Genomic DNA, 19,972 nt, shown 5'->3' with positions numbered 1-19,972 from the left:
GCACCACTTGAGTGAAACGAGTTGCAGATACGTACATGGTTTTAATGATACAATCCTCAACACAACTTTTATCGGGCGCCTGCACCTTATTAAGGCTGCGAGAAGTTCCCTGACGAGACTGTTCTTTCCCCCTGTAGGTAGATACGACCTCACCACATGCATGCGAAGACCGGTAACGCATATAATATGTATATATGTGTATGTATGCTCAGATTCACCATAATGATATGTACTTAAGAATTATTAGAGTAGTCCAATGCGTAAGTTAACTCAGCGTAACGACCCAGCCCTTTAGCTAAGCTGGTACAACACACAGGTGGTAAAGCACGCAACCTCCCTCAGTATGGTAGGGGCTGGCGACGAGAGTGGGCCTAAGCCATGGGTTGCGGGAGCACACCATGAGGCCGGCGCTGCTGCCGCTGCTCCTGTCGGTGCCCTCGGTGGGTTTAAAGCTGATGACCGTTGCAGGAGGAGACCCGCCGAAGGTCTCGTGTGCTCCGAGCTGTGGTTTGTGGCAGACACGAGTCTCACAGTAACATGGGGTCGGAGCATCTCCTACAATTGCGTTTTGAGACAGAGAAGTGTTGCATAAGAGCCAAATGCTCGGGTGTATCTAGAGTCCAGTGTGAGGCGGCGGGACAATCAATACCTTTTGATTATGTAAAGCCGAAGTGGGGGGAAACCCAGTCAGAGCAAGAAAAAAAAAAGAGAATTGCCTCAACGTAACACTTCTGTGTAACGTTATACGTTATAGTGCGCGTTAATAAAAGACCTGTAACTTTAGAGCTGTTGTCAATACCAGGGTAGGAAAGATACTACGAAACGTAACCCCTCCCCCACACCCCCCTTCCCCTTCCCCTCCTCCTACCTCAGTACGAACGTTGGATTTTTTTTTTATCTTTTGTTTGGGGATATTTTGTTTTAATTGAGTTAATTAGTATGTAACCGTCGTAGTGGGAAAGCAGATAACTGCATCATATATATATATATATATATATATATATATATATATATATATATATATATATATATATATATATATACGTCAGTTTAAATATGTTGATACGAAAAAAAAGATAATGGAGAAGGAGGGACTTGAGAGGAGGAGGAGAGAGAGAGAGAGAGAGAAATTGAAGAAGACTGCGTGCTTCTCGGCCGCCCGTCCTCCTGCCATCGATTTTCCCTACTCCCTGGAACTGGTGACGTCAGTGGCTGTGTGTTCGCGCGTTCGTGTCGATTGTATACAATGTTTCGGCATCTGTGGGCCACAGGAACCTGTCGCCCACCGTCCGCCGGGAACCGACGGAGGACCAGTGAGCCTGGTAGAATGCTACTCTGCCTACAGGTTTACGTTGAAACTGTGTGAATGGTTTCATTTGCTGTTGATCTTGGCTTGATTATACCTCGGCGTGTATGATGAAATCCCCCCCCCCCCCTTTAGAGCAAGACCCTAAAGGGTCACATTAACTTTTGAGGGTTACAGTAAAGATAAGGCTATCTGTATCCCTAGATCATACCATCATGGTTGAGGTTTGCACCGTCGTGCTCAATGGTCGCACCGTCTTCCTCAAGAAGTAAAGATATAAGCTTGTTCGAGTCAAGGGCAACCCGTCCTAGTAACGGTATGTTTGTTAGAGACTAGGCGAATGTAGTTTTGCGGAGTGCATGTGAACTGTGTGGGGTGTATGTGAACTGTACGGGGTACATTTGAACTGTACAGGGTGCATATGAACTGTTCGGGGTGCATGGGAATTGTATGGGGTGTATTTGAACTGTACGAGGTGTATGCGAATTGCACGGGATGTAAATGAACTGTACAGTGTGTACGTAAACCGTACACGGTGCATGTGAATGCTGTGGGTGTTTGTGAACTGCGTGAGGTACATGTGAGCTACTATGTACTATGTGCTTGTGAACTCTACGGGATGCATGTGAACTGTATGGAGGGTATGTAATGTGTGTAAGGCTTAATTTGGTGCCTGTTTTTGTGTGTGTGTTTGTGTGAATTTAATTTGTCCATAAGAATGTTATCGCTAGGTGGGTTTGAGACCGCCTCTCACCTCCGGCCTTGAACAGGCCATGAGAAGCCATGGAAAAGCCATGTTTACTGCTCTCTCTCTCTCTCTCTCTCTCTCTCTCTCTCTCTCTCTCTCTCTCTCTCTCTCTCTCTCTCTGTTAGGTGGTAGGCAGCCACCGACCAGCGTATCGGGTGAGTTAGTGAGAGCTGCGCAGTGAGCCAGCACTTCAAAGTGGCTGTCAAGTTTCACTCCTCTTGCCTTTTTTTCTATTCCTCGCCCACGTATAGCAGTTTGGCTCACAGTCCAAAAACATACGATCTTCAACTCGTGCATAGCACTTGGCAGCACGCAGTGCACACCACTCCTTTTGTCATTGTTTTCCTGCTGCAAACGCGTGCACGTTTTACCCCCCCCCCCCCTGCCCTTCAGCAAATCATTGTCGAAAGTACTGTCTTTCAGAGAGGAACCTCTCTTCCGGCAGCTCGTGCAAGCTCCAAAGCGGCGCTTTACTCAGTTGTAGGGACAGGATGGATTCCTTTGAAGGGATAAGGTCGACTGACAGTGTGGGGGAGTGGGGGGGATAGGAAGAGTTACGTAACCATCAGAGATTAAGTAGTCATCTTATTAGCTGTGGTATCTCATGATCTTATTAACAGGAAAAAAAAAATGCACCATGAGTGCACAGTTCGTGGCGGGTTGGGATATGGTGGTGGGTTGTGCTGGTGAAAAAAAAAGACAAAAAAAAGAATATGTTTGATATAACGAGGTGGTTTTAACGAGGTTTTAGTGTTGACATGGAGCGCTATTTTGATTCTGTTGTATTTCTGGGATTAACTAACCTGTAGTCCGTGTGTGTATTGAAGTAATATGTGGAAATATGATTTTACATTTCCCTTGAGTACGTACGTAAACATGCACTATGAACCAAAGCCGCTGACGATTAAACTTGAACCAACATTCTTGTCGATATTCAAGTGTCGTGGGCGGTTGAAATCACTGGATGCGATATTACCTCGTATGGTGTAATTGTTGTCGTTTGTTCATTCACGAAGCGTGGAAACTTTTGAATTGTGTAGAGGTTTGCGAAGGCCAGTTTAACTGGTGCCGTTGCATAGCCCTCAAGTAAAAGCTCCAGCCTTTGGTAAATCTCATTAAGTACAGTTGCTCAGCTTGTCACGAGCGTTGACGAGCTGCATCCTCGCTGGCTGAGGCAGGGGGGAGGGGGGGTGTGACTTTTGGTGGGAGTAGGGGGGGATTACTGGGGGAGAAGGATAGGGGCGGTTAATGGGGGAGGTAGGGAAGGGGACACTGTTGCTAACCCGCCCACCACATGCGTATGTTCTCATTGAGAGAGTAATGTCAGGAACCTTTTATACGTTGTCAACTCGGCTTTGGATTTACCCACATGTAGATGTTCCTCCGAGGTTGTTACCTCCACAAATACGAGGAAATCCTTGGGTATGATAACGTGGTCTTTGGCCTGACCTGTAAGGTTAACACAAGCTTGTATGGAAGGGTCTTGTTGTCGTGCTCAAGTTACATGGAGGGGGTTAGAAACCTGGTGATGCAGCCGTCATGGAGGGCGGGATAAGGTTCGCCAACCGTTATTACAGCATGACATCACTCTCCCGTCACCAGTGTCGTTAGATTACTCCCCACCGCAGCTTCACCACCGTCACCTCCACAGACTCACCGCCGTCACCAACACGGCCTTCACCACAGTCACCGCGATAGCGTTACCACCCTCACCACCATACACCCTCACCACCGTCACCATCAAAGCCTTTGTTACTAACACCAGCGCTGCCTCAGCCCTTCACCACATCATCTTCGCTTTCACAAACAGTGACAATATAAGAGAATGGGTGTTTTTCTTATGCAGGCTATACACCTGCGCCACCGGTTTTTGCTCTTGGTTATGTTTACTTGTACAGTCATGAGGGAGCGAGGATGAGAGATGGGGGAAAAAAAAAACCATTCGACGGGTGTTTGATCTGCGCCATAATAAGTGTGGTCGGCTGTGATGTGTGGAGCTGTACAACATAACAACACGCCGGTTTCACTGATGATTCATAAGAACGGTTTTCTGGACGGCGGGCGGTTGGAAATCGGTTGTGGAAATGTTGCTTTTGATGTCTTTTACATATTGGTTAAAGAAATGATAATTAGAGTAACGTATTTTCTACAGACGAAGGCTGAAGATTGTATAAAAGAAATACACTCGCCATATTAGAGCAATAAGGGTGGAGCTTAATACAGAACTGATGCTCTCGTAGGTCGGGGCCGACCTTGTAGCGGTCTGTACGATGCGGTCATGGTGTCGAACTGCAGCTCGGGAAAATGGGGGTCTTAGGTGGTTGAAGGTGATTAGTGGCGAATGAAAGTGGTGCAGTAGTTTCCACCGAAGGCGCTGGAGAAGGTACAGGTGATTGTCGGAGACAGGAAGGGCCTTTTAATGGGTGTTGTAGGAGGCTCGTGACGACCGGTCATTTATGCCTTATTTATTTATTTATTTATTTATTTATTAGGGTGTTATGTTAATCCGCTTATAAACTTAACGAACATTTTTATTTTTTTTCGGTGTTGGCAGAAACGCTTGGGCATGAACGTATGCGCGTGAAGCTACTGCTTCATTGATGTAAGCTCTTAAAGATATATTTCACACTTCACCATAACGTGAGTTAGGCTTAAGCTTTGAGTGTGTTCATGAGTGGTCTAGACGCCTTTCCTGTTAGACCTCTGATTACGCAACTGCATTATGACTGTGTGTTAAGTGAGAGGTTATTCAACATTTTACCACGTATGTCAGGGACGCCCGGGGTTGCCAGGTCGTCGCCATATACTTAGTGTGAAGCACCACAAGGGCCCTGCCAAGTGTATTTTAGAGGGCTGGCTACCACAGCCATGCCTCGGATCTCTTGTAGCATTTGCTTTGGAGGACGTGTTCCACTCCTTTCATGATGTATTTTTTTGTAAACTTGCGCTTGCTGCCTCCACGGGCCAGGACTTTGCCATTTATTTACTGACGACTTCCCTGCCTCATATACTTTAGGGATCTTCACCCGCTTAAGTCAGGGCTGCAGCCTAGCACGTTGTCAATACGTTCCTGGCTTAGGGTTTGCCAGCTCCCCTCATGCAAATTTGGCGCCTGACCAGTCGTGGTTTGGCTCCTACTCACACGTCAGATCTTGCCACCTGCCCACATCAGAGCTTTCCATCTACCCACATACAGAGCTTGCCATCTACTCATATCCGAACATTGAGGGCATACCATTTATCCATACCAGACTATGTATATACGCGTATATAGGGCATGCCTCTGCCTCGACCTCAAACTAAAAATAACCACTTTAAAAGTAACAGACTCCTCCATCTTACTGATTAAGAAGAGGAAGCAGACATTTATTCGTTGTTGAGCAAGCTCTGCAGCTGTCGACCTTTGAGAGGTCAGTAGGATAAAAAGCACAAGACTTACGCCGCAGACGCGGATGATAAGATCTCATGTATTATTAATGAGGGAGAAGAATGTTCAGCGAAGAACAGATACTGAAGGCAGACAAGCACAGCTTCCCTGTGATATGGATGCATCTGAGAATATTCTTACGGTCGATTTTCGTTGTGCAAAAACAAATCACAGTTTACCGTATTATAGATAATGAAACAGGTTAAGTATTTGATTGGATATGCAGAATATTCATTAATATAGAAATTTTGCTGGGTCGGTGCGTTAATTTGTCAATATTGTTTATATGCTTGCGTGGCGCCACTTCATTGTTGGATTTGTCTAAGACTTTTAACCTATAAGAAAAGTTTTTGTAAACATCGAAATGCATTCATTTATGAACTTTGATAAGTGAAGGAAGTAAATCATTGATAGTCCGGTTGCATGAGTCGTCAGACAGCTCTTCCTCGTCGCCACTTTAGTGTAGGGAAAAGACTGGTTGAAGCCGGTCAAACCCATCAAATCAGCCTTGCCTAAACCCCGGTCGGAGGCACTGCTTCCTGACCCCACGACCCTAGCCTGCCTCACCGTGACCCAGATGTGGACGATGATTGGAAACTATGGAATGAGAAGCCTGAGAAAATAACAGCGCATGACAAGGCCGTAACAAGGCAGGGGCAAGCGATATCTAGGACCAGTTTGGAATTAGACAACTACTCAGTTATTTTGTACATTTTCTGTCATAACGAAGTAGTATGTGATTAAGGAACTCGAAATATACAGGAAGAGGGAAGGAAGTACAATAAATGCCTCAGATCGCCAACAAGGGTCGTAAGGAATCGGCTGCATCACTTGCAATTAAGCACACCCGTGCCGACGTATCGATATATATATATATATATATATATATATATATATATATATATATATATATATATATATATATATATATATGTATATATATATTGTCCCTGGGGATAGGGGAGAAAGAATACTTCCCACGTATTCCCTGCGTGTCGTAGAAGGCGACTAAAAGGGGAGGGAGCGGGGGGCTGGAAATTCTCCCCTCTTGTTTTGTTTTTTTTAATTTTCCAAAAGAGGGAACAGAGAAGGGGGCCAGGTGAGGATATTCCCTCAGAGGCCCAGTCCTCTGTTCTTAACGCTACCTTGCTAATGCGGGAAATGGCGAATAGTTTGAAAGAAAAAAGAAATATATATATATATATTATATATATATATATATATATATATATATATATATATATATATATATATATATATATATATATATACAGCTTTTGGCAAAACAGTCATTTAGAAAAGGTGTGCCTATCATGGTATTCTATGTTGACGTCTGACATGTGAGTTGTGCAGGAATATGCTTATGTGGCTGAGTGGCCGTCATTTTTCACGTATCTGGCCGAGACTGTGGTGGTCGCCGTTACGCAACACTTACGTAAATGTATTTAGCTGGAGGGCGAGAGTAGGACCGCACCCGCTGGGGGGGCCTCATTTGAGACCCGAGATGACTTGAGTGGGATCTTTAGTAGGTGGTCTATCGTTCTGTATTGACTGGGAACTTTAGTAGGAGGCCTGTCGTTCTGTATGCTTGATATATCCTTATGATGGATTCTCCTTTTATTTTCATAAGTGTTCTCTTGAAGTTAAATGCCCTTAAGAACAAAAAAAAGGGAAGGTTCTTTGTGGTTGTGGCTTTGAAGCGTAGCAAGAATGGCGTGTTACGTCCTTTGTAATGTGGAGTCAGGGACAGTTAGAGCTGGAGTTGCAGCCGCACCCTCGCATTATACAGTAAAGGACAGGCCTTAGCTGCATTGCCCAAGTAGTATGGAGTAAGGGCAGTAGCAGCGCAATCTATCTTAGTCACGGTTAAAGCAAGGGCGGTGTGCCCTTAGTGTACGAATTAGGGTCAGCCAGGGCTGGAGCTACGTTGGCACCCTTAGGGTCTGAATGTAGGGATACTTAGGGCTGAATCATTGGTGCCTCCCTCACAGTTTGGAGACGAGGTTCATTCAGGGCTGGAATATTGGTATACCATTCTCATCCTGGGTTTAGGCTCATTTAGGGATGGAGCATCAACGTCGCTCTCTCATAGTCAGGGCTGGTATTTACTGCTCCTTCCTGGAGTCAGGGACTCGTAACTAGGGCTGGATTAGGGCCGGAACCTGACGTGGTAATATCCCTCAGTTCGGGAAGGTAGATTTTTATTTATTGCTCTGTTGTTAAATGTTAAATTTTTGTGGTAGATAAGTTTCAAGACTTTTTTCCTGCCGTGTATGTGTTCGTCCTTTTTTTTTTCTCTGTTACCTGCTACGGATTTGTATTATATAGTTTTGTTTTAGAGGGTTAGATGACTTTTAAATGTCACATCGTAGCCACCACAGAAACCTGTCTGTACCGGCTCGTACCTACCGTAGCGTCAGGATCCTGGAAGGACCGCATACCAGGAACAGGTTCCCATGTGCGATGTAGAGAACGAATCTCTTTGTATCCTCCAGTATAAATGGTAGTTGGCACAATTTCTCGTACAGTCCTCTTGCGTCAGGTGAATTTGCGAACACAGACGTTCCCATAGCGTTACTCTAATGCTGTTGCAGACGCTAGAATACATACGTTGCGAAGGTTTTCATCAAACATTTCATGAAAGTGAACATATTGTCGAGTCGGTGGGGGAGTGCCCTCCGTAAATAAACAAGTGATACGAATTGGCAAACTTTCATCCGAGAAGAAAGTTCTTTTTTATTACTCACGACGTTGATATTCCTGTATATTTATTTATTTATATATTTGTTAGGTTAGATTTGTGTGTATGTCAAGGTATAAAGGTAAACCAGTGTCGAGAAGTGGATGGTAAGGTGGCCAAACTGGATTCCAGCGAAGGAGGATGGGGGTTGTGGGGTAGTATTGCTCCCGGCGGCCGCAGTCCTCTGAGGCTGCAGCGTTCGTGCAGACGCAGATGTAGCATTCGCCATTAAAATCGAAGCCGTGAGGTTAATAGCAGCGAATGACGCTTGAGAAATGGAAGATGCTGATAAATCGCCATTTGTAAGTCATATGGGTGGATGAGGGGCGAAGTGTGTGTCGGGAGGTTGGTTGAAGAGGGAATTATGTCGGGCCACTGGCCACACATGCACTGCTGACGAGCATGAATGTCACTGGAAGGAACTTTGAGACTGAAGAAACGTGTGAAGGTTGCACCGTAAAACATTATACAGTATTTTCCAATGACGGGGGTTATGTCACGGCATGGATTACCATAAGACGGTTCCTTTGTTGTGGAGGTTTGACCTTCCTTGAATGTGAGCAAAAATAGAAGTGTCTGAGCCGGTGCTCCTAAACTTGAAAATAGAAGTGTCTGAGCCGGTCGGTGCCCCTAAACTATATTTATGCATTTCTCGATACGTTTGGCTTTCAGTCGTTCCCTTCCAGCCGAAATATTCGGTAAAAACTGCCTTCACGGACGTAATCTAACCATTTTCGAGTAAATTGGGATGATGTTAGTGATTATATAGATCCTATTATAGAAAAAAATAGATTACGTACCTTAATATTTTGGCCAAATGATACAAAGACCATTAAAAACATGTATTTATTTTTGGAAATTTAAGGCTGTTTAGTTAAACAACAAATGGAGATGCATTGGGTGATATGGTGTGCATTTACAAGTAGCTCCAGCCAGAAACTGAACTTACTATTGTCCTTGCATCCTTGCGGCTTTCTAGATTTCTGCTTAGGCAAGGCTTACCTAAGTCACTGTGGGTCCCTCCAACCATAATTTCCATTGATACTAGGCTTTGCTAAGTCTCTATGGGTCCCCTGCAACCTTATTTTGTACTGTTACAGTTTGTACATCCATGAAGTGTACATACATTAAAAGTTTCTCCAGGAGGTACAAATTTGCCACGAGCATCTGTCCAGAAGGATCGCCCCTCCCATGAGCTCTACATTCCCTGCAGGTCTTGCCATCCAGGAACTCTACATCCGCTGCGTATCCGTCTGAGAACTTGGTATCACTTCATCCAGAAAGTTGCCTCCTTAGAGATATGTCTATTTAGGAACTCTACAATTTGCTCGAATCACTTCAGACAGAAACGTTCACTAGAGGGCTTCACCCGGCAGTGCTACACCCGCTGCAAGTCTTTCTATCCACCAGCCTCATATTCACAAAGGGTCTCTTCACCTCAGGCTTTTGTGCATAAGAGGTACCTCCGTCCCGACACTGCCGTCGCTAAAGGAAACGTTATTAGTACTTCAGTCCAAAATCTTTTGGTTAGGCATCCCTCCATCAGGTATTTTTCCATATGGGACAATTGCTCGCTTGTATGTTGAACTGGCGATCCTCTTCCTGATCCCCCATTATTGATGTGATGTTACACAGTTTCTCCAAAACTCCCATAGAGCAGCGACTACTCATTTTTACCCACCTCTCACTTTGCTTGTTCCATCTCTTCTCCAAGGGGTTTGTAGAACCTGTACCATGTTGTGATTTCAGTCCCTTCACTGTGCCGTTGATATTGTTCTTCACTGCTTGCATTAATGTGTCCGGTTTCTGAGTTGTGTGTTATTATCTCCTGTGCTTTCACAATTCCTGTATCATCTAGTCCCTTTACCTTTGTTCATTTAAGAGGATGTAATGCGAAAGGTTCAGTAGCCTCTTATGTACTGGCATGTGGGGAGCGAGCTTATGCTTGCATCTGTCACTATCCCATTGTCTCCAGCCATGCGGGTGAACCTCGTGAGCCAGACGCCGGCGCGTGAGCTTGGCAGAGTGCGCACAGTGAGCCACGTTGACTAACCAACAGCGGCCATGCAGTCTTCTTTAATTGCTCATGTAATGTGACAGGAAGTCAACTACCGTTCATTAGTACTCTGGCCACATTCCAAGGTAGTAACCCGGGTACGTGACCCCAGCAACACGGACAGGTTGGGAGGGAGTGAAGCGGTGGGGCAAGGTCGTACCCTTGATGGTTTTGGCGACGAGATGCATAGTGGCAACACCGCCAGCTCTCGTCTTGGAGGTCGGGGCCAGCTTGCCAGCAGGCGTTATTATATGTATTTAGGCGTGAAACACTAAATAATGTAGGTATACACTTGAAGTACAGATTAGGTTATTGAGGCAGTTGAGTTAGACGTATACAGCTGAGTTATTATTTGTCGTTAAAGTAATAATTGATTCTGTTTGGGGATGATTATGCAAGGTTAGCGACCAAATTGATTGTTGTTGTAAGGGTAATAAAGCAAATGGTTTTAATGGGTGAAAGCGAGGAGTGGATGTTGTTCAGAAACTGAAAATGTGCCAAAGGTTGATGGCGGCAGAGAGAACGTTTTGAAAGGCGTCACTTCTTGAACCCCGGTTAGGTTGGCTGCAAGGCTGGCCCACAGGTATGTGTGACGGCTGAGGGTTGTGCATGGGATAAAGTGAACTGGAGCTGTGTGCTACACAGGGGACAACGTGCTGTTAGTTAATTGAACCAGAGCTTATGAATTAGCCCGGGGAAACCTCGGCAAGGTGTGTGGGGCCTGGTTGTGGATTCTGCATATTACACATGACATCTAGAGAACAGATGTGAGTGAACGAGGCCTTTTTCTTCTTCCGTTCCTGGCGCTACTTCGTCAACGCAGGAAACGGCGAAGAAGTATGCTAGACATTCACTTCAAGAATCTGGCCTTTCAGCGAAAGCATCCACTTTGTCTTGTGCCCTTAGGATCTGGAGGTATGTATGCTTACATAACTGGAAATATTTCTAAACTTGGGTACTTTTGATGACCTCCAAACCGCATACACGTCTCGACGCTTAAATGTGGATCTTGTTTATTATTTACTCGCCACGTACCAGGAGTCTGGGTGGTGTGTAAATGTCAGTTGCTCGCTATCCCAGCGCAGTGATTGCGTATGTCCCGGTTTAATGAAAACATCCTCATTTGCTCATTGCTGTGATCAATCCGTTAATTTACCATGGAGATTTATCGATATACGGAATATGTATAGTACTGTAAAATCGGATGAATTACTGGATTTAAATCTAAACTGCTTTTAATTACGTGTTTTTCTTCGTGGTTTGTAATATGGCTACTCTTAATTGATTTCACACGACGCTGTTGAATATTTGCTCGTGTGATTAAGATAATGTAAAAGAACGCTTCAAAATATTGAAGGTATTTGCGGTCTCGGTTTGCGTTCCGACCGTGACGCATTCACTGGCCGACCAGGGTCGAGCGCATAGGTTTAAATCCTGGTTGCAGCAATCGTCCACAGTCAACCCAGCATTTCATCTACCCCTAGGGGTTGCTCGATAAAATGGGTACTTGGCTCAGGTGGTAAATATATATGACCTTCATTGGGGCCTCAGCTGCCCGTGCCGTCTCAGGTAACATAAAGAAAAAAAAATGAATGGCACTGTTGCTATGAAGGAACAAATGAAGTAAACATGACACCCTGAGGGAGAGGGTCAGATATGCAAGGCATTGACTGTCACCAAGACTGCGCATCTCATTTAACATTGTAATCAAGGGAAGAATATGTTCCCAAATACATATCCGTACCATCGATATTGTTCAGTTCAGATTTTTATGTATAACTGGAAAGTAGAGGAGAAACGACAGAGATCTTGCCGGGGCCCCTACACTGTCCTTTATTTTTTGTTCGTTGAGCGTCGTGTGCTGGAAGTGATATGTAAAACAAGCACGTTACTTTCACGGGCATCCTTGATATTCTCATCCGCTTGAAAAAAAAAAAAAAAAGTGAATATGCATTTGAGCATGCAGCTGTACCTGTTCATGGTGGTTGTTATTTAGATGAAATCTGGTATTGAAATTTAGGTCAAGGTAGTAACTGTTTGGCGGCGGGCGGGACCATGTGCCGACAGGCTTGAAATGAACGCAACCACATGCTGGCTGGCTGGGCGGGTCTGGCGACCTTTGCAGATCCCGCAACCTTCGCTGCAAGTCCGACCGAGTTGCTTATGTGGTGCCTCTTCTACTGTATCGCCACTTGAGCGTAATATGCTCCGAGCCAAGGCGTTTTTCAAATGCCTCGGTTGCCTATGTTGTACATGTTTCTGGTTAGCAATCCAACAAACACCTGAAGTTTTAGGTTCGTGGGCTATATATATGCATATAGTGAGCCGTGAATAATAGAGGGCCTCCCTTTGTAGGGCTTTCGCCCTTGGCTCATCCGCTCTCCGACTCCTCTCCCTCTTACTTTTACTGGGTCCCTCGGGACGAGTTTTGTCTTTTTTTTTTAGTTATAAACCTGCTGTACTACAGTCCTGCCAGAACCCGGCATGTAACGGGAACAGTCATCTATGGGATGGGATTAACGGTTCAGTTATTATACTGCGAGTGCGCTGCTTCTCCTTGAGAATGAGTTGACCAAATGAGTTTGTGAGGGACTTGTCCCCATACTCACCTACTTGGGTCATTGACTAGCCGTCTATCTTCAAGGCCATCTGACATTCGATGTTGTTGTTCATTCTGGTAACGCTTCTAGAGAAACATTGATAAGTACTTTTTTTTGGGGGGGGGGTGGGGGTTAATATGTTCCCTCTTGACCGTGGACTATGTTCATTTTAAATGTATATCGTCACTACGGGTTTCTGTATGACAGGTCACCGTGATTGCTAAACGAGAAAGATGGAGGGGCGCTAGTTTTTGGACTTTGTTAGGCAAGCCTCAATCTGGTGAGAGGGGAAAGTCAGGCGTATAGGAGAACAAAGAAATAAGAGTGAATGCATGTTGAGTTGGGATTGTATAGGGAGAATCTTTTTCACTCTACATGTTGAGTATTTTGATGGCTAGGCTACGCGTGAGTTCAAAATGCTCTCTCTCTCTCTCTCTCTCTCTCTCTCTCTCTCTCTCTCCAGTTCTTGGCTGAAACCTTTAGATACTGGTGGGTTGGACGTCGAACAGACAATTTTCTTTATAGTAAAATTTGTTCTCCAAACACAACTTGAATTAACCATACGTGGTGTAAAGTAACTGAACCTAACCTAAGACATCTTGCTTAGCCCTTAACACACACTTGAGAAGGTTCTTACGGAGCCCGTTGTGTGGTGGGTGGTGTGGAGTACCGGTTAGTGTTGAACCTATCGGATTTGAGGAAAATTTCTGTTGACGAGTACGCGCCATTGTCATGGTCGGGCCGTAATTTCCGTGTCTCGTAGCTTTGGCAACTTAAAGGTTTCAGTGGCTCCTGACCCAACCAGATATATAATCAGCTTATCTTTCAAGCCTGATAATTACCCTCTGACACGCAACTGTCACTGCTTATTATAACAGATCAGTCCTCCAACACAACGTTTAAGTTTCTGTATCTTTGATTAGTTTATATATATATATATATATATATATATATATATATATATATATATATATATATATATATATATATATATATATGATTATATTATATCTGATAACCACGAGGAAAATAAGACGAAAGGTCCCAATTGCACTTTCGTGTCATTAATATACAATCAGGGATGCATCACTGACTTATATATATATATATATATATATATATATATATATATATATATATATATATATATATTGGTCTTGGCCTATGAGCTGTCACGGATGACACGATAAAGGTGGTGTTGCCTTGGACCCGAGCAGCTTACTACGGTATATGAGCGGCGGTGACAGCACCACCCTCACGTAAGACTGCAGTGTCCCATATCCCAGCCACCTCCCACCTGCTCACTCACCTTAGTCGTAGCTCCTCGCAGCAGCCAGCCCACACACTGACCCAGTGATAGCCACTTCCACGCGTATGTCCGCTAGGTATATTATTTAACGAGTTTGAAGTACTATTATAAGTGGAGGTCATAATGGCAACTTTCTCTGCCCTTGAGAACTTCAACAAAACACTGAACATATAAGGCGAGATAATCACGTAGATTATTTACAAGGAAATTGAGTCGTTTCTACTTATATATTTAGAGCAAAGGCTAGGATTTTGCCTCGAGTTTTCATCTTGATGTATTTAATCGAAGTTCGCTCGTAATAATTTCTATAGTACAGTGTCACCAGAACTGTTTGCAGGTGGAGGTTAGCATTTGATAGTCACCATGAGGTAATACCTTAAGTGAAGTTGGTTGTAGTGTATGAAGGTCTCGGTAGGGTGATGAGTACAGGTGTGCCGACGGCTACCACGTACCGCACCCTAGTATTTGGCAACACTGACCTGCTGTGTCGGACAAGTTTTTGCCACAGAAGGAAACTCGCCAAGTTGAGTTAAACAGGAAAAGCCTGCAGCGACGAAAACGTGAATTTCATTTTCTTCTCTGCAAGATTCTTTGCAGGTACTGTTGTCTTTTTATACAGTAACTATAAGGGTATAATCCTTGAACTTGCCACCCTCTGACCGAATTTAAGAACTTGCCCCCGCTGACTGAACTTAAGAACTGGTTCATCAATTTGTAACGCCCGGCATGCGAGCGTGTAGATAAGATTTCGGTAAATCATTTTTTTGTGTGTGTGAAATATTCAGGACCAAAGTAACGATATATTTTCTTTTATACTAAGTGATTGCTACTTTTAGTTAGAGAATTCTCGCGTAGCCGTGCAGTCTGTTCCATTCTGTACGCTGGTGCAAAGAAAATTCGTTATCACCACCATCTAGAGGCCACCAGTTGTCAGTCATGATGATCATGTGGCTTGACCAGGAGCCGCAGCTCGTTCGTGTGATGATGCGGGGCTAGTGGAGGAAGGGTGGGGTAAGTTTTTTTGGGAAAGGAACCTGATTATTGAGTCAAGAGGAGGTGGTGGAGGACGGACTGATAAGAGACGTCCGTGAAGAGGGAAGGTGAAACGAGGAATGGAAGTGGTGGTGAGAGATGAGAGATAAAGGGTGGTCTAGGAGTGATGGTGAGAGATATGAAAGGTGGTTTCCGTGGAGTGGTGTTGGAGGAGAGTATAGTAAGTACTTTCAAGAGGTGTGGAGTGATTGTGAGATGTGGTAACCATAAAGAAGTAACGAGAGATAGGATGTGCTTAGGAAAGAGGTAGTGCTGAAGTTAGGAGGTGAAGTAGGTCGGTGTGTGGGACTTGGAAATACGAAGGTGTTCGACAATGTTGGCCTCCAGGGCGTCAGGGTAGCGTATATGTGATGTGTAGCTGGCCAAGACATATCGCTCCTCCTCCTCCCCGCAACCCAAGACCATATTACGTAGAATAGAATCAGCAAGATGTTGCTATTCGTGTTGCATCGTAAAGCTCGGTATCCATAGGTGGCAAACTTTATAACACGTATGTTGAGACAGACCTCCGTTGAATGGGTATTTTATGTTTTACATTGATTGAAATGTTGACTAGTTGGCACTCCTTAACTTGGTGGTATTTTTTTTACTATTTTGATTTTTTTTTCACTTTATCACTGTATTTATGGACTTTCTCCGTTGCGGAAAAGTTTGCACAAACATCGATCACGAATATCAGTTCGGACGAGTGAAAAGATCGAATTCATTTGCATTAACTTTGTAGGAATGGCAGGAAAGCTCATACTCTATGTCGTATGGGTTTACGCAGCCCCACCCAACCTCCAAGTTGCCTCGGGGTTGGGGGGGGGGAGGTCTCTGACCGACCGACGCCCCCGACCATACCTGTCTCGACGTAAACCTAACGTAACTTTACGTAACCCAGAGGTGGCGCAAGGGGAAAAGCACAATATCGAAAATTAGAACTGGTGCCGACTACCTGGCAAAACAATCTCTACTTTTCTTTTTTTTTTTTCTTATTTAGAAAGAAGGCTGTATAAGGATGCCCATTAATTGTTGGTGGTCATCTGCCTAGGTCAGTTTTCACCGGACAGTACCTGCGAAACTAGTCCACTCAGTTGTATACGTGGTTGGTTGACAGCCTCATCCCTTCTCTTGTCAACCGGGCGCAAACACCGTCGCCCATATTTGCATAAGTATTCTTGTGTTGGCGTCTGTTGCCTGGTGCTGTGCACGTGAATACTTCCACTCCGTAAAATGAAACTCAGCCAAGTAAATACGACACTTGTTTTTGTCATTTGAATTAATGACCAAAGACACTCTAGAGATTTGTTTTTCATTTGACCTTTTTTATGTAAGATATTTGCTGTTTGTCTATATGTTCACCAATGAACTGTATAAGAATATCAGAGTTGGTATTTACACAGTAATTGGCATAATAATGCAGATTGTGGACGTAGGAACAGCAAGGCTGCAGCGGACCTGGCCCTGTTTATATGTTTTTGCCAGAAGTGTCATCTGATACATGTTGACTAGATGACTTGTTTCTTCAAGGTGCTAATCAGCTCCGACGATGCTTGTCAGTCTCATAAAAGAAGTTTAGTTCACCAGAATATTTCTCATACACCATTTTCCTCGGGGGCATTTTCGGACAACATAGCGAACGTATCTAGGGAAGTTCCAGTGGCATGGGTAACACCTGAATTAGGTTACGCATGTGTATATAGACAGCTGTAATGCATGTTTTTTATGCATCAGGTAACTGTATATATATTAACATACAGTACTTATATATGTTGGTGTGCGTTCTTGTTGAATAGCCATGTTTATGATGAATTTTACGTTATATTGAGCGAAAGATATCGTATTCAAAGAAAGTTATTACACAGCGAAAGGGGCACAGCTTCCCATTTGTAACTATGAAGTTGATGTAAGTTTGTATTCTAGATTTTTGAGAACCTTCATCTGTATCCGTTTATTTGGTTTTCAATGGAAACCTGTAAAGTTGTGGGAATTTAAGTACCTTGCAGAACCAGATTTTTTTTTTATGTTTATATTCTTCCAGTTCCTGAAAGACTAAGCCACCATCAAATTTGGTATATGTTGAAGCTAGGATAGTAGTTGATGGCAAGCATTTGTCCTCGTGAGGAGTGAGCAAGGATGAAACAAATTGTGACTGACGGCTGGTAAGTGACACGGGACGGCTCTCGTAGGGCTTCTTTCGCTACCCCTGACCTGCAATCAGCGACTGGTATTTTAGAACAGTTATGGGACGAATTAGGTGAATAAAACAGGAGAATTGTTAGGAAAAAGGTGTTGCTGGGCTTCTCCTGCAAGTGATTTTTCCGCAAGTTAGAAATCACCTTCCTCGAAGTGGATGAAATGGAGTACAATCTCGTTAAGATGTCTCTTAAAAGTTTCGATTATTTTCCTGGTGCTATCATAGCGGAACCTTTAAGCCGCAGGAGCTTCGTATAAGGGGTCCGAGTGTTACTTGTTAGAATTAGAAATAAAACACTGATTATTTGGGCCAGACAGCAGACTTTTCCGACATTTATAAGTGCCCCAAAGGCTTCCAGTTTATTCCAAAGCAAGCAGGCAGGCAGGCAGGCCAGCCGGCAAAACGTTCCAAATGAAATTAAGCGTTGCCAAGGTTAAGCGTAATAGTATTTCCAAGGAGGGTGAAATCTTGACAGTTTTTTGACGAAAATATAAAAAATCCATTGAAGTTTTTGGATATGTAGATCTAGCGCATCACTGAACTTTTACATGGACATTAAATGCCCTAATCAAGGTCATTTCATTAACGCTGTGTATATGTATATATATAGTCTAAGCCATGTACCCAGTTTATCGACTAGTTCTTAGGGGAGGATGAACAATTGGGTTGACTTTGGACCGAATGCCACAACCAGGAATCGAACTCTTGTTCACAATCCCGGGTGGCCCATGAGTGCGTCTGGGTCATTATTTGATCGCTACACTACGGGGGTCCATTATTTTCAATAAGGTTTGATTAGTATCTTGTATTGATTTAGAAATGGTACCGTATCCTCATGATATTTCCAATGCATGTGAACGCCATCCCACAATTTAGAAAAATAAGAGTAAAAAACAAGTTCATGAATCCTTCCCCTGTCTACTATTGAGAAGGGTGTCATTGAGGTGCGGCGCCTCGGCGTTGGTGTGGCTCTATAAATGAGTGGTTGTTGTGGTGTATATTGTGGGCTTCTTGGGGATTTGCCTTTTGTACTCGTCTGTCTTGGGAACCGTAGAAAGTAGGGGTAAGAAATAGTCTTTATGGAAGAAAATTGTGTTACATGGTTTGTTTGAAGAAACACTAGGTTATGTAAGGGAAATTTGTCCTAGAATATTGATGTAAAAAGTGAAATACACTTAGCACGACAAGTTGTGATAGTGCACACCCATAGTAAGTTAGAATTTTTCTATCGTCTTTCGTAGCATAAAGCGATTAAGCAGCTAAACGTAGAAGTCACATGATTCAAGTAATAAGTCTAATGCAATTTTCTTTATAAAGATTTAAGGTTTATGAGGGGAAGATGCATTTAGGGACGTGCAAGTAAAATATCATTTTTATGTGGTGTTATGTATTATATACTCAGCCGTATTAGAGGTAGAATCTGTTTTATAGCAGATAATTTTATTCTATCAACTTTGGAAAATATGGAACCTCTTATGCCAGATTCCAGTCGAGGGTGGTGCATTCCACCAACATAGGGAGCGGGCTTGACCTTACATCACTGGGTCGCTTACATTGTTGGTAAGGCTTCACCTTGACCTGTATTCTGTTATGTCCTTTAGTGGAATTAGGTGGCCATGGGTTCCTTTCCGATGACCATTTGACAATAGTTTTGGGACAGTATATGTACCTTTTAGGCAAAAGTATAATATAGGTCATGTAGCATTAGGGGGGCTTCCCCACTGGTAAACTCTAGCTTTGACTTGTTATGTCATGAACACCCAACCGATCCATGAAAACTTAATGTTGTGAAAAGAGAATGAAAAGAAAATCTACCTTAAGTCGACTTAAATGTCTCAGGAAATTCATTGATATATTAGAACATGCCTCCTCCCATTATTTTTACGTTATGGGTTTACCTGTGAACATGCATACGCCCATTTTTTATATGTTAGAGTGAGTGAATGGCAATTTACTGTTATTGATGGCATCTTATCCTATCATTATGTAGTACATGTTAACAATTATGGTTTGGGCTTTGTCTCCCAGAGTTTCGTTCCATTTGTAGCTACGAATACTATTATCATGATTGTTGATTACGGCAACGTCACCTGGGTTTTAATGAGAGTTTATTTTTTCCTTCCTCCTCAGGACCCGCCACATGGGCTAGCCTCTACCCCATCGCAGCGGGCAGACGGCAGTCTCCCATTGACATTAAGAACGATGCCTGCAGGACCAACTGCAACCTGTCCAAAGTTCGAGCTGTGTACAGTGGGATCAAAGTTTCCGAAGTGTCCAATAGCGGACACTCGTGGAAAGCCCAGGTCGCCGGGGGTTCCTCCAGTAAGTACAGCACAGTTGCTTTTGTAAGTCTTTCCCAGACGTAAGACCATGCGTCCTTTGTTGATGCTTGTTTTGAATATCCCACAGTACGTAGGCAGTAAGTAGCTGGTCCACAACAAACAACTGAGGGAAGTGTGTTATTTTCGTCCTGATTTGTGAGTTTAGCCATGGTGACCAGTCGTCTTGTACTATCAGAATTACCTGTCTTGCTTTCTATTTCATGTATGAAGAT

The 19,972-nt window shown here is 43.7% G+C and overlaps 1 protein-coding gene across 1 annotated transcript in view; it reads left to right on the top strand.

The window, feature by feature from the left end:
* The window catches only part of CAH1 (carbonic anhydrase 1), a 62,035-nt gene that overhangs the window by 27,762 nt on the left and 14,301 nt on the right, over positions 1-19,972 (top strand). Inside the window, exon 2 of the mRNA XM_071693694.1 lies at positions 19,549-19,740. Within this exon, the coding sequence (XP_071549795.1) occupies positions 19,549-19,740 (192 nt within the window). The remainder of the gene's footprint in view (positions 1-19,548; positions 19,741-19,972) is intronic.

The sequence above is a fragment of the Panulirus ornatus genome, chromosome 56 (assembly GCF_036320965.1).
Source record: "Panulirus ornatus isolate Po-2019 chromosome 56, ASM3632096v1, whole genome shotgun sequence".
NCBI lineage: Eukaryota > Metazoa > Arthropoda > Malacostraca > Decapoda > Palinuridae > Panulirus > Panulirus ornatus.
Note: the sequence above shows the minus strand (reverse complement) of the source record. Positions and strands in the feature narration are given on the sequence as shown.